The 27,931-nt window shown below is 39.8% G+C and overlaps 1 protein-coding gene across 1 annotated transcript; it reads right to left on the bottom strand.

Annotated features, from left to right (window-relative positions):
* Positions 1-13: 13 nt before the first annotated feature.
* On the bottom strand, positions 14-23,204 carry tnn (tenascin N). The gene is made up of 15 exons (XM_028978198.1): positions 23,066-23,204; positions 18,635-19,033; positions 17,225-17,599; positions 14,832-15,095; positions 13,847-14,029; positions 13,526-13,615; positions 8,054-8,317; positions 6,941-7,204; positions 4,001-4,131; positions 3,449-3,587; positions 3,156-3,307; positions 2,817-2,913; positions 1,996-2,160; positions 1,746-1,909; positions 14-768 (listed from the first exon to the last, which is right to left on the bottom strand). The coding sequence occupies exons 1-15, from the start codon at positions 23,073-23,075 to the stop codon at positions 628-630; spliced, it is 2,838 nt and encodes a 945-aa protein (XP_028834031.1). The 5' UTR covers positions 23,076-23,204; the 3' UTR covers positions 14-627.
* Between the last annotated feature and the right edge of the window lie 4,727 nt (positions 23,205-27,931).

The raw sequence follows: 27,931 nt of genomic DNA, 5'->3' as shown, positions 1-27,931 counted from the left end.
TACCAAACTTAGCTTGTTTCTTGGACTCTTTATTTCTTTTGAGCACTGAGACACACAGGAAATAATACAGCTACAATACACATCTCAAACATTTAAAAAAGGTTTGTAATAAAAACATTCTGATTTCATTCTGATCACATGAACTCTGAAAATGATTCATCCAGCATATTATTCAGCTAACTGTTTATATTATTCTATCAAATGTCAGTGAAATGAACATATTCATTTGAATTACAAATATTAGATAACAATAACATGTGAGCAATGTAGACAGTGAAACCTTTTTATTTCAGGAATGTCCACTTTGCTCTGTGTCAAACTGTACAAAGACAGATCATTTGTTCATACACTCTATTCATATAAAAAAAGAAATATAATACAAATATTCTATTAAAAATGTAAATGCATAATGCTCCAGATCAGGCACACTGGGTAAACTTTAAAGCATCATTTGGCTTTAGGTACAGTATCTGAAACAGTAAAGTGTCAAATTCCTGATTTGAACAGGCACTGTTTCTCATCCTGGGAAAGAAAGGTTCCTCTATTAAAGTGTATTTTTATGCATGTCAATAAGTGGTTGATCTTTATGATTTTCTATTTTGCCATTCCCCCTCTCTTGACATTTGGTTATTTGCTGTGAGCTGATGTCCTCTTCTGTCCAGTTGGCAGCGATCTCTTCTTCCTACTGACTAGGCTCACAGGCCGGATCTTAATTTCACTAAAATCCAGAGACTGGAGATGACCCTTCCAGGGCTCCCAGTTCACCCCCTGATGACAAGATCAGAGATGAGACTTCCTGTCACTGTAATTACTTTCATTTCCAGCCACTGTAGTCTGGCAGCAGTATCTTACAGTGGTGAATAACTATAGTATAGCTCTGGTACATCTTTTTCTAAATTGCATGCGTTTATTTTCTTCAAATATGTGCTGAAAAATGTATTGACTTAAGAAATAGCCTAAAGCCAAAGGCTTTCCAGGTTTGGTAGTTGCAACCAATCAATTCAACATTCAACAAAACTGACATAAAACTGATATGTCTTCAATATATTCAAAATGAGAGGAATTTGTTGCTTCCAAATCCTTATCCTGAAAGAGCACCTACCAGATAACTTACAACCTAACACTGCCACGATTAGGGTGCGTATTCTTAAATACAGTGGCAGATATCAGTGGGTGCAAATAAAGACTTTCTGGTAGCTGGGCCTTCGGGACATGGATTCAGAAATATCAGGTATACATATAATTATAAGACCGTGTACATATATCCAAAACAACAAGTGCTTTTAAAAACAAGTGTGCATAATAATTATTTAGAAATATTTACTAAACTATCAGCACAAATGTCTGCATGAAATATCTATAAACCCATTAAAAAAAAAAAATTCATTCATTTTCATTTTCAGGAAAAGCAATAAGCACAACATTTGCTAACATTGGAGACTACAAGTTTAAAATTGTAATCATTTTATTTTCTTTAGGCTGATATATTCAGACAATCTCTTCATTGCTTATATGTAAGCAAAACATTTTTTTAGATTCCTGACAGTTTTGCTGATTCTGATTTAAAAGCTCCATCTGCTGGCGGTTTTAAAAAACTACAGTTTTGTTGCTAAGACCCACTTTCAACACTTTACACCCATATCATGGTATTTTGCTAAATACTTTGTTATGTGTGTTCCACTATCGTCACTGAGCAATTTTAAAGATTTGAAAGATTTCAAACTTTGTCCATGCACATTACTTACCATGCTATGTCTGTTGTCTCCCATTTTGCCATTGAGGTTTGCCAGATGGCAGTTTTTGTACCACCATGCGCCACGGTGCATGAGGGCACAGTTACTAAGAGCCAGGTCATTATCAGAGTCCACTGTGGAAAATGATCGTCCCTGGTGGTATGTCATAGCATCACCTGAAAGCATTTTTATCCACTGTTACAAATTCTGAACAGGTCTGTGTGTGTGTGTGTGTGTGTGTGTGTGTGTGTGTGTGCATTACCTGCATTTCCTCTGTAGTTGCCAATGGTCAGCTTATACTTTTGTTTGGCCGGTGCTAATTTCAAGTCATCGTACACAGCATAGGCTCGTTCAGGTCCCAGACCCAGGTCGAAGCGCACCTCGTATCTAGTAGGCGTATTAGTCAGGTCATAGATCTTTTCCAAGCCTGAAACATAAAACATCGTAAAAAGATCTACTTTTCTACTGCTTTTTATTTCACTTATGTGAATTGAGATATATTAAAAGTCCATTCCATTTGTACAGGAAAAATGCCATATGTAACCAGACATTTCTGAGGTTTTCTGCAAAATACAACATAATGTCTTGTTATGAGCTCAAATTATTAACAATGGCTATCTGGGTATTTTCACTTGTTCCAAGGAATGTGGAACAAATCATTACCTGTACTAGATGAAAGCAAAAAATATGTAAGAATGAGCAAGCACAGATCAAGCTAAAACTTGATCTGAATTTGTGTTGAATAACAATTAGATAACAACTACTATAAATGTAAATGTATAGATGTTGCTTCAATTTTTCCAAGTACTAACCACCAGCTGGGACAAAATTATTGCATGTCCACAATTATAGAATCTCCAATAGCAGCAGTGGAAAGAATCACACCATTTAATAGAACTGATCCAGTCTGCAGTGTAGTTTTCTCTTGAATGTGCCAAAACCATCGTGGGCGTAGGGATAATAAATTAGAAAAATTGTCTGCAAAAACCCCAGAACATCTGAAAATGTCTATATGAATTAAAAGCATTGTGCAAACATGTCAAAAAAAGAACTCATAAAATTGTTAAGAATGTCCCCACGGACCAAGCCAGAACTCATCCGTCATTTCACCGAAGCCTTCTACATATTGCCTCCAGCGCTTCATAAAGTCCAGTTTTCCACTGTTGCGCCTCTGGAAAACCTTAAAATGTGAATAAAGAGTGTTCACCACAAGTTTATTTCAAAAGAAACAAAGGCAAACATTCAATTGAATTTTGAGACTAATGCACTTTATCTGATCAGGATCTATGGCCAGGTAATAATTTCCCACCAAAGAAAGTACTACTCTTAATAAAATTGAAAGTGGATTGTAGATTGTGGACCATTAAGACCACATACATTTAAATTTTTATGGTGTTAAAATACAAAAATATCTGAACTCACCACCCAGCCTCCCCCATCGGTGGTCATGTCACAGTAGACCCGCATGGGCCGATTACTGTCATTGCTGACATATATGGTGTACACTCCACTGGTCAAGTTGCCGTTCTTCATTATCTGGGTGCAGTCCATGGGGAATGGGTATGCCACTCCCACTGCATACAACAATTTCATTTTCATTTTATTTCACAGCAACAACAGAAATCAATATTAATATTGCTCTTCTCGGACCACGCATGCATAGCATTCGTCAGAATGGAGGCACATAGCCTGGTGATGATCATTTAAGTGCAAACCTGTACTAAAGGTGGTCTCCACAATGCGACTTTTCTTTGCTCCTCTGTAAGCAGTCAGAGTAACAACGTACGTCTTGCCCAGCAGCAGGCCGGTTAAGGCAAACCTGCTCTCGCGGGCTGTAAGTTTCTTCTCCACAGCCTGTACATGAATAAAACAAAATCCTTTACAAATTCACACGTTATTAAATATACAGGCATACTCTTTACTTTTCATGCCCTTAGAAACTGATGTCACAAATATGCAACATGCAATACCGGCTTCAACCATGAGGAGACGCGGTGTATCTTTTGCTGACCAAAAAAAAAAAAAAAGCGGCTTAGAACTAGTATGGAGAACTAAGCTGCATCTAATATAATCTGACCTTACCTACTTATCCTGCTGTCAAAATAATAAAATATTGTTAATGCTCTTCTTTTATTGTATTAACTGTTGTTAATTGTATATTTTGCTTGTTTGAGTATGCTGCTGCTGCTTCACATTCCACGTTTCATTACATTAACTAAGTTCATATAACATTCATGCATCCAGAAGCATTTCACAGTTCTCCATACCTGCATGCTTCCATCTTTAAGTCTGTATGTGAGAATGTACCCATCAATTCTAGCCTTGGGAGCGGTCCAGGTTGCAACAGCAGACTCCAGCTGCACATCACTAGCTTTAAGGTTCTTAGGTGCATCAATATCTGAGAAGCATAATTACAGTTCAAATCATAGAGGAACATTTTTATATATATACAAAAGTCTTAATAGCCCTTAAAAACATCTTGATTGAATTTATTGCTGTATGTATTTCATACTAGCATACAAAATGCATGTCCATATCAGGGCATTAAGTGAATATCTAAATGAATCTCAATCAAAAAGAAAGGAGTAAGGAGATGAATGAGACAATGAACGAACAACAACTTAGAGAAATACAACATGCTATTTGTATCTGCATTTAAAACTTAATTTGTAGGTGTCATATATGAACTATCTTGTAAATGCCAGCACAAAACAACAGCTATTGATATTTCATTTGGATAATGTTGATGATGAAAAATAATTAGTACAAATATAGTTCAGAAACACCAATTGCATTCTGTATATCTTGTGCATTACCAATGACATTAATTCCCTGAAGATATCATATCTATGGGCTTGACCAAAAACATCTTGGTTGTGCATTGTTTTGGAAGGCAGCTCTTTAAGAATGAGCTGGATAAAGAAAAACACAATCATGTGTCTATTCAATGAACACAATAAAGAGACTTCTCCAGCATGTGAGAAAAAAGATCAAGTGTCTGAAGCTTGAAAGAAGGCATCAAAAATTAAGAAATACTTATGAAAATCGTGAGAACACAAGGTTTTAGAGAGATGGCAAAAGACCCCAAAAAATCAGGAGCAATTTATTAAGGACTTTTACTGCTACGGTAGGTGGTACAATATCTGGCATGTGGACAAATTGACAAAGAAACCATTCATTGATGCCAACAGGATGAATCTTTTCGATCTTTTCGGGTTCAAATCCCACTCACTACCATTGTGTCCTTGAGCAAGACACTTAACCCTAAGTTGCTCCAGGGGGGGACTGTCCCTGTAACTACTGATTGTAAGTCGCTCTGGATAAGGGTGTCTGATAAATGCTGTAAATGTAAATGTACTAGCACACAGACTGAAAGCAGAACTCAAACTCATAGCTTAAAAATAAACGGATTCTGAAACATATCCTGAAATGGGTTTAAATGGCATGCCCCGAAAAATCCAGAAGAGGACCTTCTCACAATACATAAGGGAGAATGGATGTAGCAACACCTCTGTGCAAAAGTATGGAATCTTTGGGTTTTCATGGTCTGCCTTGAGCCTGTGTTCATGACTTGATTCCAGGAGCCATGATCTACATCCCAACCCACATTAAAAGCATAATTACTTCAGTCACATCCAGTTCCAAACCACCACAGAATGGCATTCAGTGAAGAACGGTAATTCTCCCTGCTTGTCCTCAGAGAAAGATGCTGCATGAATGTGACAAAACACGGTGAAACGGTCAAAAGTCAAACGGTCAAACTGTCAAAAACATGAATGATATGCAATACATGTCCAAGCATTAGGGCGTAGTTTCGAAGAATGACCTCACAGGTCAGTGGCTGTCAAATGTTACACTAGCAAATTCAAATGTTGGTCAAAGAATATATAGGACAAAGCATCAAACTTGTTTTGGACAGAGGTGCAAGTCTTCACTAACAACAATATGAAGGTCATTATACCACTTTACAAGTCTGCTCTTTTCAGGCTTGTTTCAGCTGTGCCGGGTAGAACTGTCCCTTGCTGAGAAGTTTAAATATAACTGGATCCTGTTCATGGTAGATGACAGGTAGAAGGCAGATATGAAGATATTTATGTATTTTCAATTCCTGTAAGTTGCTCTGGATCAGACGCTCTCGTCCCGAGCAACTTACAATCAGTAATTACTCAGTAATTACTCTCCAGAGGGAGACAGTCCCTCTGGAGACAGGTAGGGTGTCTTGCTCAGGAAAACAATGGTAGAAAGTAGGGTTTGAACCTGTGACTTTGTGGTCTTCTGGTTCATTGGCCATCCTCACGTATTAAAAATACTTTATACAACACATTGTGCACACAATGAAATGTGTCTCTTAAGCCAAATGCAGTTTCCCAAAAATTGAGTCTGAGGATTACTGTGGATTGCCATGCAGCCTGTGAAAAAAGCACAGTAAAAGGCCTTGGCCCACAAAGCAAGGATTTCCTTTCTTCTGAATGTTTGAAGTATGCTGTGCGCCGTCTCATTCATTCAGACTAGAAGATTCAACCCCAGAGGCATAGGAACACCAGCCACAATTCCTGCTAGAAATCCTGCCAGCACTGCAGCAGATGTATTGTGCCACCCTTTATGTGAAATCAACTAATTGATTTATTTCTTTTTTTTTTTTTCTTAGTTTCAAAGCAGAATGTCAGCTGGGTAGATTTACTGCAGTATTTCCCTGAAGGGTAGGCTTCCTGACATTGCCATATGGTTTTGCACTTGGTCCAAGTTGTCATCACAAGATGTCTCTACTTTTTTTTTTTTTGCAGTTTATGCAAAATTAAACGTTATTCAAAAATCTCATTCACCAAAAGAGAACAATCAAAGTCTTTATGTTCCAAAATGTATATTTAAAGTGTAAGCTGTTCTAATTTTACAAATATGACAATCTTTCTAAGGAAATAATGATTCAAACCTTCCAATTCATTTTGTGTCACAATGCAAAGGGTTAAAAAAAAATTGAGAATTCTGAATCAAAGAATTGCTTCATAAGGGTGGGAAATTTGGGAACACACACAAAAGAAATCCAAGATAATCCTATGATAAAAGCCATAGGCAGCGCTACTGCTAGTAAAAAGGACATTTGACGTGATTTTATTTAACCCTTCACAATCCAACACAATTCTGAAGTGGTTCTCTTCTGGTTGTACCTAAGGGATACAAGGAAGAAAAGAAAGCATCATGAGGTTTACCCGTCTCTGCTTGGGTGGAGCTCTTCCTGCTGGAGCGAGAGCCTTTGACGGCCCAAACATAGATGGTGTAGACAGCTCCAGGCCTTAGACCAGTGAACCTGTAGGAAGTGCTGTCTGCTCCTACGGAGAACTCTTGGCTGGAGCCCTCAGCCGAAGTGTAGCTCAGCCTGTATCCATCAATCTGAGCCTGGACTTTGTCCCACTTGACAGTAGCCGTGTCCTCTGTTACTTCTCTGGTCATGACATTTCTGGGTGCATCTAAGTCTGGATGATTAATCAATCAATTGAAAAAAAATTATACATTGTAGTTTGACACAAAGCGCCTCACAGTGTTCAAGGCACCTAGTAAACATATAAAAATCATTGAATTATTAAATATTCTAGCGTTTTGTTATAAAAAAAAAAACGTAGCAGGGTTTGCCTTGTTGCTGTTATGAGATGGATAATCCCCTGTGTCCATCCAAGACCTCAGAGGCAGCCCTGAAAACAATACCAACTGCAATGCCTGCTGGGGCTCCTGCTGGCAACACAGCAAATGCCACCAAGCCCATACATATCTGATAACAAAATCAACTGATTTATCCATCTTCTAGGACCAATATAATTCTAAATTTCAAAAAGGACAGCAAATTGGTAGATTTACTACACTCTTTCCCAAAGGGATGGGCTTCTGGGCTGTGCCAGATGTTATTGCACTTATAATCATCTTCCATCACAAGATGCATCTGCTTTTGTTCCTTATTGCAGTTTATCCCAAATGACATATTATGCAAGACAGTTAGCCACCAATCTTAAGGTGAAAGCTAGGTGAAGGAAACCAAGATTTTGAACCATGACCAGTCTTACGTAATGTAGACCCTGGTGGTCCAGCATTAAAATACCACATTTTAATCTGAAACATTTGCATTTAAATGAATGCTATTTCTTCCCTGAATAATTTAAGCTCAAAAACAACTTATTAACAATAAACATAGGCACTTCCAGATAATGTTGTGCTATTACGATAGAGAGCATCTGGGTTCCATTCGTTAGCTAGAAGGTTCAGAGTCGGGTAAAAGCTGCACCCAAGGGAGGCAAGAGCGAAAGGGCACAAAGAGGACGAAAGATGCTTACCCGTCTCAGCCTCAGTGGAGCTCTTCCTGCTGGAGTGAGAGCCCTTGAAGGCCCAGACATAGATGGTGTAGATGACTCCAGGTTTCAGACCAGTCAGCTTGTATGAGTTTGTGTCTGCTCCCACAGAGAACTCTTGGCTGGAGCCCTCCTCAGAAATGTAGCTCAACCTGTATCCATCAATCTGAGCCTGCACTTTGTCCCATGTGACAGTAGCAGTGTCTTCAGTCACCTCCCTGGTCACCAAATTGGTTGGGAAATCAATGTCTGTTGGATGATATACATTTTTATGTTAATGAATGATTTGTTCTTATCACTTGAAGAAGAACAATAAATGGCAGATTTGCCTTTGGTGGAGTTTCAGACACATTTTACATGTACAGTGCATCCAGAAAGGATTCACAGCTGAGGGTCAGAGAATCACTTTTTTTTCACATTTTGTTATGTTACAGCCTGGATTAAATGAATTATACACACAACATCCCATAATGACAATCTGAAGAAATGTTTACTTGAGGTTTTGGCTAAATCTTTGCAGATAAAAAAAAAACTGAGCAAAACATATACATAAGTATTTAATACTTTGTTAATGCACCTTTGGCAGCAATTACAGTCTCAAGTCTTTTTGAATATGATACCACAAGCATAGCACACCAATCCTTGGCCAGTTTGGCCCATTTCTCTTTGCAGCACCTCTCAGGCTCCATAAGGTTGAATGGGAAGCATTGGTCCACAGCCATTTTAAGATCTCTCCAGAGATGTTCAATCGAAGTCAAGTCTTGGCTCTGGCTGGGCCGCTCAAGGACATTCACAGAGTTGTCCTGAAGCCACTCTTTTTATATCTTTACTTTGTGCTTAGGGTGGTTGTCCTGATGAAAGATGAACCATGGCCCAGTTCATCCAGGCTGTCTCTGTACATTACTGCAGTCATCTTTCCCTCTATCTTGACTAGTCTCCCAGTTCCTGCAGCTGACAAACATCACCACAGCATGGTGTTGCCACCACCATGCTTCACTGTAGGGATGGTATTAGCCTGGTGATGAGTGGACTCCAATTAAGATGGTGAAACATCTCAAGGATGATCAAGGGAGTCAGGATGCACCAGAGTTAATTTTTGAGCATTATGACAAAGGCTGTGAAGAGTTATGTACTTGTGCTTTCTCAGTTTTTTTATTTTTAATAAATTTGCCAAAACCTCAAGTAAACTTTTTCATTGTGTCATTATAGGGTGTTGTGTGTATATTCTGAGAAAAAATGCATTTAGGGCTGTAACATAACAAATCACATACTTTCTGGATGCACTGTACAGACATATAATTTATTCCAGGAGTTCACTTCATACAAATCATCAGTGATTCAAACATGTATAGTTCATTATGTAAGACCATTCAGGACGTCAACATAAAACTTAGCTCTCCAAAGCCTTGGATGATGTGAACCACGGCTATAAATGACCAGGGTTCCTGTCAGCGAGACCAAGCATCCTGCGGTGGGCAGGAATAAGGAAGAAGAAACCCCTCTGAACCCTTGGTAACGTAGAGGCTTCAGTTCATTTGGAGGTTAAAATGCAGGGGATGACAGGGGGGACGGAAACCCAGGAGGCGAGGAAGGAGAATGTTAAAACAGGCTTCATCATCCCAGGTGTAAGGATATCAGCACAAGTCCACGGCATCACACTCACCAACAATTTCCAAAATGATTTCCAGCTGCACAGACAGAATTATGATAGAGTGAACACTTCATAACTGTCTTACCCAGACATCTGTTTTTAATACTTTAATGGTTTTATGAAATAGAAACACACCTCTCTGTAATAAGGCAAGTGCCCTAGTGTAAGTAGCATTAATCAGCAGGGGAAGTGACACGTGCAAAAGCAATCATCTCCCAAGCATTCCCTCTACAACTGCGACGATGTCAACTCAATGTCACCACGCAATCTGCATCATGAAAACTAATTAAGGGTTCAGCATCAAGGCCACATGCTTTTTGGCATAAACCAGGATTGGTGTTTTCCAACCGCGTCAATTAGCATGATGGTTTCGCTTTTTTACGGATTTAATCTTGCACAATGTAAGCCTGCCGCCAATGTACACGCAATAAAACGAGAGGCAAGATTCAAGTACTACAGCCGAACCTGATCTTCATTCCAGGCAACAGAGAGTAGAACACGCTTTGTGACTTCCTTTCCCCAATATGGAAAAGAGTTTCACGTCTCCTGCCTTACACAGGCAGAATTTGAGTAGTGTGTGACTGACACACGCTGAAAACAACAAGTGCTCTTTCATCGGTGCTGCTTGTGTCAAAAGCACATTTGTTTCTCCAGCTGTGTCATTTAGCACCTCATAGCTTTTAATGTCGAAGGGAAAATAGCCGAAGGCTCATTTGAAAGGCCTTAGTATTTATTGTTTACTAAGTGAATTAGCTCCCCCACCAAAAAAAGGAAGTTGTCCAAAATTTCACAATAACTCAACTTGGGCTTGAGTGCTCAAGGGGGGTCTAACAACGGACTCTTCTAATGAAAGTTCTCACATTTGACACAAAACCATGGCAAAATGAAGGTCGCTTCCGTGTCCATGGTAACCAGAAGCTTGAATCTCTTGGACCCCACAAACGGCTCTCAGATCCAGCCCCAAAAATAGAGCTGTGCAGCCGTGGCTATATCCAGGGCTTGGCTCATTTCATTGAATTTGTACGGTGAAGCCAATAGACAGCCGTAGTAAAATACGTTAATGAGCCTCATAAATGCCTGGCAGCCTGCAGTAAAAGAGGGGCATTTTTCAGAAACCTTCTGAATCCTGTTAACATTTACATAGAACCTGTCACCCAGACACACACCTTTAGGAAACAAAAATGTGAATAATTGTGTCTTTCAGACAGTTCAGAAGCAGTTTTTCCATTAAAAACTAGCAAAATACTAACAGCAAAAGTCCTCAGGAAAGTTTTTGGGGAAAAAAAATTTGTAGGTTCACATTGAAATGGAAAAACACAAAATGTTAAATTATGATTAGAAATAGAAAAGTTAGACGTGTGTAAACCATAAAGTTAATATCAAAGACAATATTACTTTAAATATATAAAGACATAAATATATATGTGTGCTATCAGGAGTGAAAAAAAACTTTAAAAGCATTATTAGTTTAGTCTTTATTTTTTTCATAATGAACAGTATTTAAGTTAAAAATTAAAAGTAATAAACCAATATGATTAATGATGCACTGGCATCTAGTGTCAAGGTTTTAGCTAAATGCTTAAAATAGCTTGTAGCTGAAAGGGACACTTAAAAAAAAAAAAAAACTATTCCTATAGCCTATTCGACAAACACATCCCAGGTGGAACAACACCTGTCTGTGCCCAGTCCAGTCCGTACTGCCTAACTGCAACTATTCATGTCCATGTCATTGTATGCTGTGTTTTCCTGTGGGTGTGACTGAATACATGTGAGAGCTGTTCTGTTTGTTCAGATATACACATATGGTAACAAATTAAGAAAAGAAAAATACAATGCAGAGCAGAATTCAAAACTCACATGACTGCTTTGCTATTCAAAGCCATCTTGAAGTAATAGTCTAAAGCTCCTGCATAAAAATTGAAGTGATTGCATCGCACAAAGTCCCATGCCTTACGTGCCCAAGCTAGAAGGGAAAAATCCCTGTTGACACAAGAAGCTCTTTTCTGCATGAGGATTACCTTTTTAAAGGGTCAAGGGTTGAACACCTGACAAGGATCTAAAACAATAAGGGACTCTTAGATGAGAACAATTTAAGGTGGCTCCGGGGCTCCAAAACAAAAGCCGTAGCATGAAATTCAACGAGAGCAATGCATTTTCAAGTGGCTGCCACTCCTATTCAAAAGATAAGTTAATGACGGGGCCCACTATCTAAAGTGCCATTCCAAACAGCAACCACGGTGAGATTCTTTTGTAAAGGCGCACATCTGGAGTCAGACTAAGCTGGGCTTATGTGTAGTTATACTGGTGAGATGAAGTATGAAGGGAGAGTGAATAATTTTTAAATAAAAAAAATACAGATATTTTTTTTTTATTATTTCAAAGGGTGATGTGCTTGATCATGTTTTTTTGGTTTTGCATTAAGTCCATTTTCCAAAAAAGCAAGACTTAATTATTGACCTATTATTATAGGCAGTCCTTCTTATTGCTCAGGAATACTGGTCGATATTTCAGAGTGGTTTAAATCTTGGTGTAACAGATGTGTTACTAATGGCCAGACGAAACACTACTAATATGTGTGCATTTGTGTATATATGTGTGTGCATTGTTTGTGTATGTGTGTGTGTGTACATGCGCTAGCCTCTGAATGCTTTCAAAACTCATGCATGTTAGAACATGACTGGAAGCCCATTTCTGGGCTCTCTGAAAGGACCAAGATGGAATCTCTCCTAAAAGATGACTTTCATTGAAGACACAGAATTAAGTATATTCTGAGAGGTGTTGGATGGGGGGAATGTTCAGACCAGCATGTGGCTTTATACGGCTCATCTTGTAAATGTGCACGGCTTCAAGGTGGATTTAGAGGTTTACAGTAGATGCAGGGTAATTTTCACATCAAAGTGTTTTATCAAGCCTTTTTAAAGTCATTCCCTGGGCTATTTTCTTTTCAAACAAAGGAAAAACACAGTAGGCCACATAACATATTCATATTCAACAGTAGATTATGGCCAAGTACCAGTCTGAAAAATAGCCAACTTTAATTATATATGGTGTAAATGTCACTCTGAAATGAATATTGCTGGTCTTTCTGTGGCCGCAGGTCTGACCGTGATATATACACATAATGAGAACTTCAAGCCAGCAAGACTCCTCAAGATTATTTGTTGGTTTTGGACACTGTTCCTTTCCAGGGCAAAGATAATTTAGCCATTTCACATTTTTCAATAGCCTTGGGTGAAATAAAAAAGTTAGTTGTTTTCTCAGTCTGGGAGCGCATTTCATTGATTTATGATGACAAGAAAAACACCTAAAACATCAACAAAGCTGTTCAGGTTGAATACGCCTTGAACACTACAGCCTTTAAAAAAAAGGAAGTCTGGCTATTGAAACTGAATCCAATGTTTGCAAGTAAATATATAGGAAATATCAAGGTTCCAGAATGCCCTGTCTAGTGTTGAACATATTGTTCATATTATCCAACATATTTAGTCACAGTCAGAAAAACTAAATGAAAGGTCTAATCATTTATCAAAAGCTAATGCAACCCAAAAGATTCGTATTCATGTTCTCTGCATATAGAATACAACAGTATCTTGTGAAGTTTTAATACAAAAACCATTTGCACATGTGCCCTGTTTCAGGCCCTGTATTAACCACTCAACACTTCAGCAATCAGCTCAATAGATAAATTGTATGGATAACGCCATTTCATTAATCCAGCAACTACCCCAAATAAAGAGATGAGCTCGCAACTGTGAGTGTTACGAGGGGGGAGGTTGTCTGTTAAGCACATGGTTGACTCCACTGACCTGTGGTTCCGGTGACCGATGAGACCTTGCCCTCAGACTTTCCTTTAATGGTCTGAACTGATATGAGGTATTCTGTGCCAGGAAACAGGCCTGAAAATAACACACTTGCATCAAGCTGTGCAAACATTAGTTGCATATTTACCACATACCTGATTTTGGTGGAAAAAAGACCTATCGTCTTCTGAGAGCAAACCTTTGCTAATAATCCATCAATATCTTATTTTTTCATTTATTTATTGATTTATTTTACTTCACTCAGTGTGAACTGGAATAGCTTAAAGAGGATGAACAAAGAGTGGAAGAGACTGAAACGGAACTCACCTATGATGGTGTGCTTGGTTCGGGCCTCCTCGCTTTTGGCCACATTCTGCTGCTCTTTCTGGCTGTCAGGGCTGGTGTGGGTCAGTCTAAAGTGGTCCAAGTCAGTTTCTGGATTTTTCCAGTCTACTTGGATGGAGTCTTCTGTCTGTCCAAGCACACGGATACCCCCAACTGTCGGGACATCTGAGAGAAAGATGAATTATGGTTGATTTGCAAGTATTTTTGCCTTGTTCGGCATTGTTCAGTTATTTCACCAAAAAATGTATTAATTTCATCCCCATTTATATGAACACCCTTCAACTATGAATGTTGCTGACTTTGCGTTTTACTACTTTTTCTTTTGTTGTTTATTTTGAATCTCTTACACATATTGATAAGTCACAAGCAAAGGTTTTTATTTGTCTGATAAATGCCTTTGCTGTTTTCTCTAGGCATTGAAATACCCCAAGTCCATCAATAAAATGAAAGCATGCATTCAAAGCGGTAGCGTCCAGAACACATCAGCACATTTTGCGCTTCGATGTTAGAGAAATGTGTGTGGCCCACCCGCATAGCAAGGGAGAGACCATCCCTCATTACCACATCTGCTAACGGACACGTTCAGCATTATAACATGTCTGCTGCTACCTCTGGCGGGTCTTACTGAGTCACGCCAGCATCTTTTAATATAACTTTAAATAGAGTTAAACACATAAATGCATATTTAAAATATATATGGAAATACATAATAGATTGGTTCAGCTTGACTTTCGTTCAGCTTTCATGATGGAAGGGAAAACAGATGGCTTAGCTCAGATAGATGCATTAGAACCAATCCTGCCCTGACAGAGGTCAGGACTCAATACTTTAATAACATTCAGAGACAGAGATAATTAAAAAATCAAATGTTCAAGTACACAAATGAACAAACATGCAACTGCAGAGTCCTTGAAGATGTAAATTAAGCCATTTTAGATTATTTAATTATTTTGACACACTGTCTCACCTGTGGTCGCCTGTATACTGGTAGCATCACTTTTTATCTCTTTAATGACCGCATATATATCTACAATGTAGGTGACGCCCGGGATGAGGCCAGTGATCAGGTAGGTATTTTCCGAGTTGGGCACTCTGACGGTCTGGATGGCACCCATGTCACCCTCGGGATAATAGGTCAGTACATAGTACTCCGCCCCCTTGACAAATTCCCACTCTACCAGCAGGGATACATCAGTGGCTTGAACCAGACGTAGGCTTCTAGGACCCATCACTGAAAAGAAAAGAAAAAAATATATTGCCTACACTGAAAAAAAAAACACTGGCTCAACTTAGAATATTTTAGCATTGCCGTAATGTAATTAAACCAAAAGAAATCTGCTGTCAGTAACATTATAGTAAAATTAAATAAAAAATTTTAAAAAACAATTCACCGATAGTTCATCAGCTTAGTTTGAAAGAGCAAACTAATATTTTTTTAACTACTGGAATGAGAAAAAATGTAAACAATTGACAGTATCAGGACAGCTATGGTTTACTTTTTTCAGTTTATAGAACACATCTAACAAATGTAAATTCAACATTTTATATATTTTCCCTCCATGACCATTAATGTATCTAGTCCTAAACAAACTAGATTTTTTTTTTCCCTTTCGTACTTTGTGGGCTTGCTAATGTCTGAAATGGTAATGGTGACGAATATTTGCTTTTCTCAGGTCACATTGGTTATTATCCCAGGATCTTGTCACGGCTGGGGTGGAAAATACGGTATAGCGCCTTGCAGAAAGCTTGTGGTGAGCAGAATGTTAATAACAAACCCGAGCCCCAGGGGATGAACAGGCAATCGGCGTTGCAGGGAGCTGGGTTTCCGCGCAGAGATTACCCTGTTTGCTTCGGGAGTGCAAAAACATACGAGGAACTCTACTACTGCAAAATGCAGAGGGTTGCTCAAGAGGGGATAAACCGAAACGAGCACTGAGCAGACCGCATTGCCCAGGAAAGAATGCACAGCAGGTTTGGACATTGTTCCATATGGCAAAGGGCAGGAAGCTGAATGTTTTCCTTCAGGTCAGCAGGAGCCTTTTCCATGCCGAGGCAGTTAGCACTTCTTCTCCCACCGTCCTCTGCAGGCAGTGCCAGCGGCAATTTTCGCTCTTAAATTATATTTCAGAAAGACCTGCGGGAGATATATATTATCATCTAAAGACTGGAAAAAGAGCAGGTAGCAGAGGCTCATGTCATCCCTGATTGATAACGACGGAAGCGCTTTCTGAAAAGGGGAATTTCTGTCACTGCAAAATTATGCTTGAGCCTCGCGAAACGAACCCGGCATAAATCTGCTGCCGACAGCCGTACGAGAGCAGAACACGAGCACGGCGCTAAACGTGCTTTTATTCGGCGATAAATGGCCTTTCCATTCCAATGGCAATGTGTCTTTCATTAAAGGCAGAATATGAATGTGTTTAACCATACCGGAAACTATTTTCCTTTTCAGCACCCTGTCATACAGAATTAAACATCACCCGCTCTCCTGGTCCGGTAGCTGTAATTTTCTAAATGTTACAGATATTTTCCGTACGATGCCGACCGACCTGACTTGTGGTCTCGTTTGTGTTTCATCTGCCCCAACGGAAAAGAGGGTTGAGGGCTTGTTTTTAAGACCCAGTCATATTGGGTGACCACATTAAATCCTGCACATCTGCAAGGTATTGATCTGGCTGCAAATGGACCACCAGCTGTTTGGTGGCGAGGGTAGAGTTTACGCTCAGATTTTAATTACGAAATGCAGTACAGTTTAGTTTCTTTGTCCTCCCTTCAATCTGAGTGCGTTTGCACTGGGAGAAACATTGAATGATGGTATCAGTTGGCGTTAGCTTTCGTGCTAATTGCACTGCACAACATACTAGATACGTAGTGTATGGCAGTTTGGGAGGGATTTGACCAAATTGAACATTAAGCATGCAGCTTATTCTGTCAACAATAAGCCTAACTATTCAAATGCATGTGAAATGTTAATTTAAAACCGAGATTCTAAAAAGAACAGATAAAAATTGACCAGATGAGTGATTCTTGCTTCTAAAATGCTGTTATCAGTGTGATGCTGATTCTTTAGAAAAGTCAAAGCCTTATACTGGGCATTGTTCTCCTTCTTCAACCGGATTATCTCTTTCAAGTTATCCATGAAGTCTGTGCTAGCTATGAATACATTGGTTACACTGTTCTTACAAGAGTTGTCATGTATGGTAGAAGTTACACAGAGATATTTTGAAGCTTATATTTAAGGGTATTGATGGTTTTGAGAATATTTTTATCTTGTTCTCAGAGATGATACGGAGGACACTGATGAGGATTATTTCTTTATATTGAAGTGTATTATATGGTATTATATAGCTCAACCTGTACCTCTGGAGCAGTCATCCCCAAAGAACCCCTCGTCGCAGACGCAGGCTCCATCTACACAACGGCCATTTCCAACACAGTCGCCAGGGCAACGCTGGATGCTGCAGTCGTCTCCAGTGAAATGCTCGAAGCACACACACTTTCCATCCACACAGTGGCCTTTGTCATTGCAGTTGTCTGGGCACATCAAGAGACCACAGTCATGGCCGGTGTACCCGTCATGGCAAACACAGCGCCCATCTACACAGCGTCCGTTGTCATTGCAGTCGTCTGGGCAGATTGAGGTGGAACAGTCTGGGCCTGTCCAGCCTGGGTCACACTGGCATTGGCAGGTCTCTTGTTGGTAGGTACCACGACCACTGCAGCTTGTGTCCACACCTATCCAACACCGACCAGAAAACAACTCATAAAGAAAAATGGTAAATTTTATGCTGCACACACAGCTGCTATTTGTTTTTATGTCTCAAAATCAAAACAGACGTATGTGTTTTCAGAAGACATATGAGTAACGAAAATATTAGATATCTAATGGGGGTAAATGAACTCATACTGAAATATTTTAAAAATATAAAAAATGTCTGTGAAATATCAACTGCATATATGTGCAAAACATCTGAATCATGTAAGTACAATGTTACAACAGGAAATGGTTCAAAGAAAATGTGATCAAAAACAGGGACAAGGGACAAGTTTTTCTGATTTAAAGCAAGATGTGCTAAATAGCATAGCATCATTACAATTCACTTTTTCAATATTTATGATGATAATTAGACCAGAGTACCACCATTAAGTTAGGTGGCAGTTTAGGAAGACCAGCGATCTGGCATTGTCATGTCCTTTTGGGACACTAAATGTTTATTTATTCAAAATGAACTGGACATTGTGCCACATAATAACATGACACAACATGACTATTCTTAGGAAAGACTAACAATAATTAAATGAAAATATATTATTTAAATGTACAATATCTGTATTGTCTTTTAAGTTTTCTGATAAGGTCTTTTCGGTAAGAATATTGCGTTTAAATCCAATTCACGGCATCTGCTTTAGCTAACGGTCTGGATGCCAGCCAGTACAGCCAGTGGCGCTTTAGCGTGTTACTGGGAAGCTTTGCAACCCTTCTTGCAGAAAGTGATAAAGTGTACCATTCATAGTTTTGTTTTTGTGGTAAGAGATTACAGGGTTGGTTTCCATTTGGTAATTTTTCCACATTTTCAGCTGTACAAATATTTACCCAAAAACAGGTATTATGGCCAAATGCAGCCCTTTTCTGCTTAATATGACATGTTTGTTATGGACTGTGAATTGAGTTCTGTAATGGAAATACACCACTGGCCTCCATTTCCATGCGTAACACTAGACCTGAGACCTGGTGGGGCCCACAAACTGTTACTGCTCACATAGGAGTACCTGTATTTTTGCAGCAGCCCTGGGCACACTGGCTCTTCAGGTAGGTGACTTCCTCTTCCAGGCCATTGACGCGATAAAGTAAAGACTTAAACGCATCAGAGTCCTCACAGTTGCACATGGGTGTCTGCAGCTTGATGTTGTGCTTGAAAACAATGTCGTTCTCTCCGTCCATGGTGACCTGCTGCAGCACGCCCTGTGACTCGGCTGTCTGAGCATCGCTGGACGATACCAGTGAGCCCATCTTGCATTCACCGCCCTTGGGGACATCGATCTTGTACACATGGCTGAAAGTGATCCCCTTCTCGGCCACGCTGGCCGTTGAGTCATCCGCTCCACCAACGTGGAAAACTGCAAGCAGCAGTGCAGCCCTTCCAAGCAAACTCAGGGAAGGGGTCATGGCTAAGGATAAATCATAAATTAGAGAAATGTTATATATTTTATCAAGAACTCATTTCTCCCTTTAATCTGGGCCACTTTTTAATTTAGTCTAAAGTAGTCTTCAATATTCCACGAGCAATAAAAAAAGTGTTTGGGGCACATTTTATGCTTAACGGACCAAAGTTTGTTTTACAAGAGACCGTCCTGTATGGGCCGTGTGAAGGCTATCCATCTGCTTTGCTAGCACATTCCTTCCAAACCATTAATTGTATGTATGTGACCACTAGGGCTTCCCAAAATACTGTGCACTTTCAAACCGAGTGATGTCACAGCAAATTATGTCATTTAAATGTTTAACCTCGCAGAGAACAGAAACTACATATTACTTTAATTACATTAATATTTATCAAATCTAAATTTATTTCTGAGAAGGGTACATTACTCCATATGTCAACCTCAAAATTCAATAAGAACGAAAAGTTACTCCTACCACCCTCCATGCAATTTTCTCCTGACTGTTGTGGGCATCAGTCAAAACTTGACTTTGTGTGGTCTAAAGAAATTAACCCCTCAGCTGAACATGGCCAAGCAATGAAATGCAAAATTTTATGGGCAGAGAAGAAATGCAAATCGATTTTTTTAACAATTTCTTAAAATACATGACAAGGAATTGAATGCATTCAAAGTAGGCTCTTAAAACCCAAATATGTGGGAAAGTATGTGCTACAAAGGGTACACTGTTTTTGTCCTGGTTATTTTTGGGACCTCCTCCTCAGAATGACCAGACTAAATGTTTGCAGTGATGATGATTCATGAAGGTTTTGTGATCTTCAGCACACCCTACTACTGCTTCCCAGGGATGTTCAACTCTGTCCAGTCTAAAATGCAGGTAAAGTCAGTACCTGTCTGTACTGGTCCATTTTCAAATGGCGTTTATGAAACAGACATTAGAAATTTGTCAAGTATGCAACAGTAATTACATATTTATATACCATACACTTATCACTTTGATCACCATGAACAAGGGAGTGACGCATCTGGTTGCAATGATCCTATGACACCCTAGCCCCTAAAGTGAAGTCTTAAATCTTTACATGCATGTTTCTGCGACGGGGGAGCTCATTACAGCACAACACCAGTGATTTATCCACATGTACAATTTGTTACACATATTTGCACACATATGAATTGCACCTGTTGTGTGATATACCCATTTGTTGTTTTAATTATTTATTGCATTCTTGCACCATGGTCCGGGAGGAATATGACCCCACTATATACTTATGCAGGGAGTTAAAAGACTTATTAGAATTACCCTTTATGTCTTGCCCTTGCCTCTCTGCTACTAATACCCAGCAGGTTAAGATTACATAACACTCGTAATTATTATTCAGACATAATTAGCATATATAATTCATATAATTCATAACATTCTAGGTTTAAAATACTGAAGAACAAACTAATGAAAGATGCCTAGTCTAATATTGCAAATATGAGTTATTGTTTTTATGGGTTCAATAATGATGATGCCTTAAGGGCTTCTGAGAGACCCTCTTTCATCAGAAAGAAATATTATACCAATTTTTTACACTGAATGAGCCTTAAAATATGTCAAGTTGTTTTACAGCATGAGAAGTAGAGTTCTTTGGTAAGAGTCCCGAGCCCCCTTGTGGCCTGGAGCCCCTTTCTAGCCCTGTCTCTGTTTCACCGAGAAAGTTCTTAAACCGTATCAGGGTGGGGGCAGGAATTTCTGCATTTTGACGATGACATTAAAGCTCTGAGCAGCATGCTTTAAAGACTGTGGAGGGCAGATGTGGAGCGATTAAACTGCAGAGGGAAACGGGCTGCAGCGTCCCCACAGGGCACAGAGGTGGAAATGTCAACACAACAAAAATGCCAAGCTGAGGGCCATGGTCACCCAACGCTCTTGGTGTTTTATATTAATCCGAGTGGCGGGAAAGACATTCTGAGCATGCAACTATGTCTTTTGTGCAGCGAAAAAAAAATTTGCACAATCAAGCCTGCTTGCATGAGACTGCGGTAGACAGCATCAATTTTCACTTTTAATCCGATAATGGCCGTCAAATGGATTCACTGTCAAAATCCAGGAGCAACTTAACTGTTTTCTTCAACAACTAAAGGATCCTCTGAGGGTAATTGCAGCGGATGTCTCTTCACGAGAGGACAAAGTGGAGAAGTCTTGAGTGTTTCCTACAGCCGCCCACATCACAGACACAGACGCCACACACGCTAGCCATCTTTAAAGACCTCTATTTATTGCTCCCCGTCAGCGCTTTTTTCATGCAAGGCTTGCCGTTCCCTGACTTTTATTTCTCTTGGAGAGCTTTCCACCAAGGCCTGCCAGCAGTTTGTGGACCCTGGTGAGTTCACAAGGCTCTGTCTGGGTTTGTGGAGTCCATCCTGACCTACAGTCTCAGCATGACGGCATAGTGGCAAGTGTGGCCATCACTAGAATAGCAACTGATTGTAAAATAACAGGCAGCTGTTCTTGTTCATGTTTCGTTCTTTTTTTCCTGTCTTTCTCAAGACCTCCTAATATACATTGATGCTCTAGTGTGGTCTCATCTTGCCCATGTTGACATGTTAGAAATAGACTTTTTTTTCCCCCCCCATTCTATTTCTTCTATTTCTTGCAGCTGCTGTAGCCGTGTGCCCATGCTGTGAAACATGAGATGGAAAGAACCCACAGAGAGACAATAGCTTCTGCCCTCTTCCAGCACAGCTCCTTGGGGACATGTCAACAAGCTGCAAGGATCCTGACCCGCCAGCGGCAGGGTCATGTGTCTGCGGTTAATGGTTAATAAGCATAAACTATGCAGACTTAGAACAAAAAAGCGGACAAACGGGAAGTATTGTGAGAAACTGCTTCTCTTCTCCTGGGACACGGCAACTGACAATGAATGTCTGTTCCTCTGCATTTGAAGTGGTCAGCGCGTCACACCCTCATGGAGAAGATGAAGCAATTGCGGGGATGCAGGGGTAAGAGTGCAGGCCAGCAGGAGGACATGCTGCCTTTTCTCATTCAACAGCATAGTCGATGAATATCATTACGTTTCAATAGTTTCGGGTCTAAACCCTTTTACTCGAAAGGACGACTTCAGACACCCAAACCACAGATGGGGCTGCGGGACCCCAACAGTCCCTCCTTTATAGTTTACAGCACCCACAGCTCCACATATGGAGCTCATTTTATCTGGGCTCCCGATTAAACCTGCAGCCAGAACGGTAGCCTTTCCACGCGAGCCATCAGCCCCAGACAATGTAATATACCGTGACTCCCCTAAAACGGGAACTGTGAAGTCAGCGGCGTGTTTTAGTGCCATGAATGTATCCACAGAATGCGAGCCAAAGGCATTAAATTGGACTCAACATTTGTACTTCTGTCTATCTACATTATCGTCTTAAATGCATCACATCAAATAGCTTTGGTGTTAATTGAGTATAGAGAGATATGGACATAATAAAAAGGTCCAGATGACTGTGAGTAATATACATTCGGGTGTACATGATGCTCAGGAGTCAACTGGTGCAACTCAGGACAAAGTGAACACTTGTGCTCAGAATAGCCACATATGGCAAAATTTCTAATTTCTATTTTCTAAATAGATAAATAGATAAATGCAATCTGACCAAAATCTATGTGGTTAAACTGATTATTATGCATATTTCTCAACTTTCTTGACTCATATGATGGATGTCCAATAAAGCAACAACAACATTCATTTCTCATTATTTAGAACCAAAACATTCATAGGAACAAAATAAACATGCAACAGTAGAACAAATGTAATGGACAGATTATCTGTCAAATCATTTTCGTTATTTGTCAGATGCTAAACAGCAAAAAAAAAAAAAGATCAGTGTTTTGTTTTGAAAAGTACTTTTTTATGCAAAGTAAGCCATTTTAGAAAGTGTTAAAATGAAAGAAAAATATATTATTTTGTGAGGGAATATAAATATGCATTATATCAATAAATAAAAACTTAACCACAGCTTCTCCACAGTTACCCAGACACCAAAAGCTCTTCTTACCACTGCGCATTTTTCTCTGACAAGTTAATATCCCTCCTCAGCAGCTGATAATAGGCAGCCGCCTGTGTGTGTCCCCCTCCCTGACACCTGTCCACAAGCCCTGGGATCACCGTGGTGATGAGGCCTCCAGACCGCTGTCAGAGTGATCTCCACAGCAGCCTCCCCCTGGCTGAGTTTAAATCCCCCACCCCCTCCGGCCGACAGCCAATCAGCAGCCTGGGCGTGCCTCTCCCAGCGCTTCAATTATGGAGTAAAGTCAAATGAAGAAAGGTAATGAGGGACAGTCCCCTGCCTTACGTCTGGAAATAATCTCACACTCAAACATGACCTTCACTTTAAACTCGGAGGCACTTACTGCAAAATAACTTCCTTTTCTGCCTTTAAAAATGCATGGTTGCACAGAAATAGTGATGGTAATTAATAACTTTTCCAGAGTTTTTCACAATTCAAGCTGGGGCTTTAATATGCCAACAGGCTGAGTATTTATGGTTTTTATTTTGGGATTAATTAAAATAACATGGTTCCTGCCTGTGACAGGAAACTGATATGGAAATGAAAAATTTCATCCTTTTATGTCCTGCTGTCGTGTGTCAAGGGAAATTCCAGTTCATCCAGTTCAGAACAATCCTATAAAGAAAAGGTAATGATGCTGGTGTAAAGGATTGTGGATTGTGTCTTTTCCGCTTTTCCCCATATGATTAATAGCCATTTGAATTAAATGTTACTCTGCAGTTCTCCTTTTTTGTAGCTTAGCTACAATATAAGTCCACATTTATAAAACAGTTTGCTAAAAAAAAAAATCCTGTGCCCTAATGTGCATCATGAATTGTCATGAATTGTCATTATTATTATAATTAACACCGTGATTACTGGTTCCATGAAAGAGCCTTAAAAATGATGTTGTTATGCACTCTACACAGCAATTCATGCAAAAACAACATCCCAGTTAATATAATAGGGACAATTCAAAGTCCTGAAATGTATAACGACATACATTTGGCATCAAGTTGTGTTTTACGTTTCCCAAGCATCTGTCTGAGTTTAAACATTGTGTTGCACAGACCACAGGAGCTGAGAAGTAATGGGAGGGTGAAACTGGAGAGGCGGCCAGGTGTGGTGGCCTTAAAGTGGAGCATGCTTGCTCGCGGCTTAATGTCTGTCGGATTAACCCTGCCTTCCGTGGGGTCTCAGGCTCTATCAGTATTCCGAGAGTGAGTGGGGGATGAAACCAACATTTCAATGTTTATCGGTGTTAAAGGACAAAAATCAGAAACGTAAACACTTTAAAAATAGTTGGCACATGGGCACCGCTCATAAATATTTCAGATGGTTGTGAGCTGTTTCATGTGGTAGGAATATGTTGAACTCTGCGAACAGAGACATATTGTACTTCAAACTACAAATAGCCAACTGTTCACTGGCCCAGGAAGGTGTTGAGCAGAAAACGATAGAAATGTTGGTCTTCTGAGTGATTCTCTTGTAATGTACAACAGGAACGTATGTTTTACGATCTTTCTACGGAGAAGGAAAAAAGACAGGAAATGACATCAGAAACTGCAGGGGATTAGAATGCAGACTCTACTAGGCAGCAAATAATTTTTTTCCACCAAAAGTATAAAACCTTTACAAACAGCATTCCAGGCTGAAGGGAAAAATTGTCCTGCTTCTGTTAGGCCTAATGAGTGAGGCTAGTTCCAGTGCATAGCAATGGCTCTACTCAGCATGGAGTGTGTAGCACCAATGCCAAATGAAACTGCAGTCGTGCTATTGAAACACACATTTTTCTAAATTTCTCATGTCTTATGCCCATAACACTGAGGGCACTGTTTTCAAACTGGTGCTAAGCGCTACCATGCCTGCCATGTAGCACTGCATTTGGAGCCAGTTTTAAAATACTGCCCTGAATCTCAAAGGATGACAGATTTTCACACATGAGGGTTCAAGTGCAGTTATAGCCATTCAATCTCTCAAGTTAGCATGTGCAGTCATGTACAAGGTAATGATTAAGGAGTCATAACTAAATCTTAAAAAAGAACTTGTATAGCCCAATCAGCCGTGACTTTACAACCACCTGCCTAATAATGAGCATTCCCCCCTCCTTTTTTTAGCTTCCAAAAGCCATGATCCCCACCAAACCTCTGAACATGTGCACAGGTGCTCAGTTGGACTGAGATCTGGGGAATTTGGAGCCCATGTCAGTATGTTTCTCAAACCCATGTCCGTGTTGAATGCTGAACCTGAAATTTCCTACCAGAACATTGCAGCACACTGCCTCAGCCAGATGCCATGTTTTCCCCAAGTAAGCAGCTCACGAGCATACAGCCATCCACATGATGTAAAAGAAAAGATGATTAATCACCCCAGAACATCCTCCTGCATTTCACTGCAGTCTAGTTCTAATGCCCACTTGCCAGCTGTAGGGACTTTTCAGGGCATCAGCATCTCCATACACAAGAAACCGATGCATCATGTACTCTGATAACGTTATATCAGAACCAGCATGAACTTATTTCAACAATTCGAGCTACAGCAGCTCTTCTGTTCTGGAACACGGATCGGAACTTTTACAACCAAAGACTGTTGCCAGTTTACCGGAATGCCAGCCACTGGGGATGCATGTGACCGTGTATTTCTAGGTGTCAATCCCAGGTCTGGGAAAATAGGGACAGTTGCATCAGGAAGGGCATCCAACGCAAACATTTTGCCACTTCAGTTGTCTGGATAGCCAGGCCAGTTATCCCACTGTTGTGACCCTGAAAGGGAGAAGCCAAAGGAAGAAGAAAGAAATACATTGTTCTCCAGATACTAAATGGCACATTCCTCTGTGTGGATGACTTTTCCTTTAGAACCTGACAACAAACTATACATTTTGAATGTATGTTGCAATCATTTCCATTGGATTGAGAGCCTATGTAGCAAAGTCTAATAAAACATAAGATGCAGGTATATAGTGACGAGTCAGCCTATATAGCAAAGTCAAATAAAAATAATGTGCAGGTATATAGTGACGAGTCAGCCTATATAGCAAAGTCTAATAAAAAAAATAATATGCAGGTAAATAGTGACGAGTCAGCCTATATAGCAAATTCTAATAAAAATAATATGCAGGTATACAGTGAGGAGTCAGCCTAAATAGCAAAGTCCAATGAAAACAGTATGCATTTATATAGTGACGACTCAGTAGCTCATGGTATTTCATTCTGCAATCACCTGGAATCATCTGGAAGCTAATTCCAAAAATTATCACTTACTATCCACAAATCTTCCCCAAATGGAAAACCAATAAAAAGCCAAGTAAGCTTCCACTGCGATGAAGTGAAATAGGATCACATATAATCCCCTCACCCCCTCATTTACCATCTACTTAGCCTGGGTTCACAACAATATTAAACCCTTATGGCATTTTATCATGTAATGATCAACAGGCTACACTTTCTTTAATTTGCATGTATCCTCAGTGAATTTCTTAGATTTCACTTAGTAAGTGTATTTTGAGTTTAAAGAGGTGTATGTTCTAGCCAGCAGCTGGCCGGAGTTGGACAAGCTGTAGCTACGGCAACTCAGCATGCTCCTGTTTGCTGTGCTCAGGAATTCTGCAGAGATGTAGCGTGGCGTAAGCTAGACTTACGACTTCCTCCTACCGTTTTATAGCCCAGGGACTTCGTTTGGAGCTGTAGCCATGTTGTGTGGAGGAAATACGCTTTTTTTTTCAGTACAAATCTGTGGGAGGTCCAGAGAAAGGGTGGCCTGTTATTAATTCCATTATCTGTCAGCAGAGGAGATGGAATCAGGATGATGCATCGCCATCTGTTTATGTATACAGGTGGTTTCAATGTTTTGCCTTTTATTTTGTCTTTTTTATGTATCAACACACTGTGACATTACATTGGTCTGTATTTCACTGCTTCTTTTTTTTATTTCTTACTACTTTGAGACAAAAAGACATTGAAATATGCAAAGATGAATTTGCAAATAAGAAAGAGAAAATATTAGATTACTGTAACTGCTGAAGCCGCACTAATAAAAGACACTGTATGTAGGCTTTACTGACTGCAACTAACCTTGACTTTGAAGGACAGCCTTTTCATGGGGGCATAAGATTCTTTTTTTTTTCAGATATTGTGTGGCTTTTGCCATTTATGCTCAAATATCAGATGAAATAGAATTGACAAACGGTACAATTCCACCGCAGTAACTATATAACAGGAACTGGAAGCATGTGGAGCCAACTGGAACTGATGGTCAGGGCCAGCCCAAGGCATATTATCCTGGGACCCCTCAAGCCACCAGGGGGCCACCAAGAATGCCTGAAATGTCAATATATGCAATGCTTCAGAGAATACACAGCGAATCTGAAAAGATTGATTAATGTGGTGAGTAACCAAACTTTAAAAAAAAAAAAGCTCTACTTCCAGGAATAATGTCCAGAGCCTGACTGCTCTAAATGCGATATCAAATTGGGTTATGATTCCACACTTTCCCAGTTCATACCAAAGCTGAAGTATTGCTGAAGCAATAAAACAAACGTGCAGCTCCAGTTTATGTTCTATATATTGTGGTACTTTGCACAGAGTGGAAGCAGCAAAAGAACAGGGTCAGATATAATGCATATGCGTAATGACTTTCTGACATATCCTTTGTCCATTTCATGCATCGGATGTCCTTACCAAAGTAGCATCACAAGGGAACACAACTTCCAAAATAGTAATAATTTTAACTAATCCAAGATATACTACTCGAAATACTGTTGAACAATGATGGTGAATGAAGCTCTGGTACTATAAAACTGATCCATCTTTCTGCCAAGGATCTATGTTTAGGAAGGTTACCATTGGAATGGAAATAATAATCCTCAGGGAGGCTTTA

This window comes from Denticeps clupeoides, chromosome 4, assembly GCF_900700375.1.
Source record: "Denticeps clupeoides chromosome 4, fDenClu1.1, whole genome shotgun sequence".
In the NCBI taxonomy this organism is placed as follows: domain Eukaryota; kingdom Metazoa; phylum Chordata; class Actinopteri; order Clupeiformes; family Denticipitidae; genus Denticeps; species Denticeps clupeoides.
Note: the sequence above shows the minus strand (reverse complement) of the source record. Positions and strands in the feature narration are given on the sequence as shown.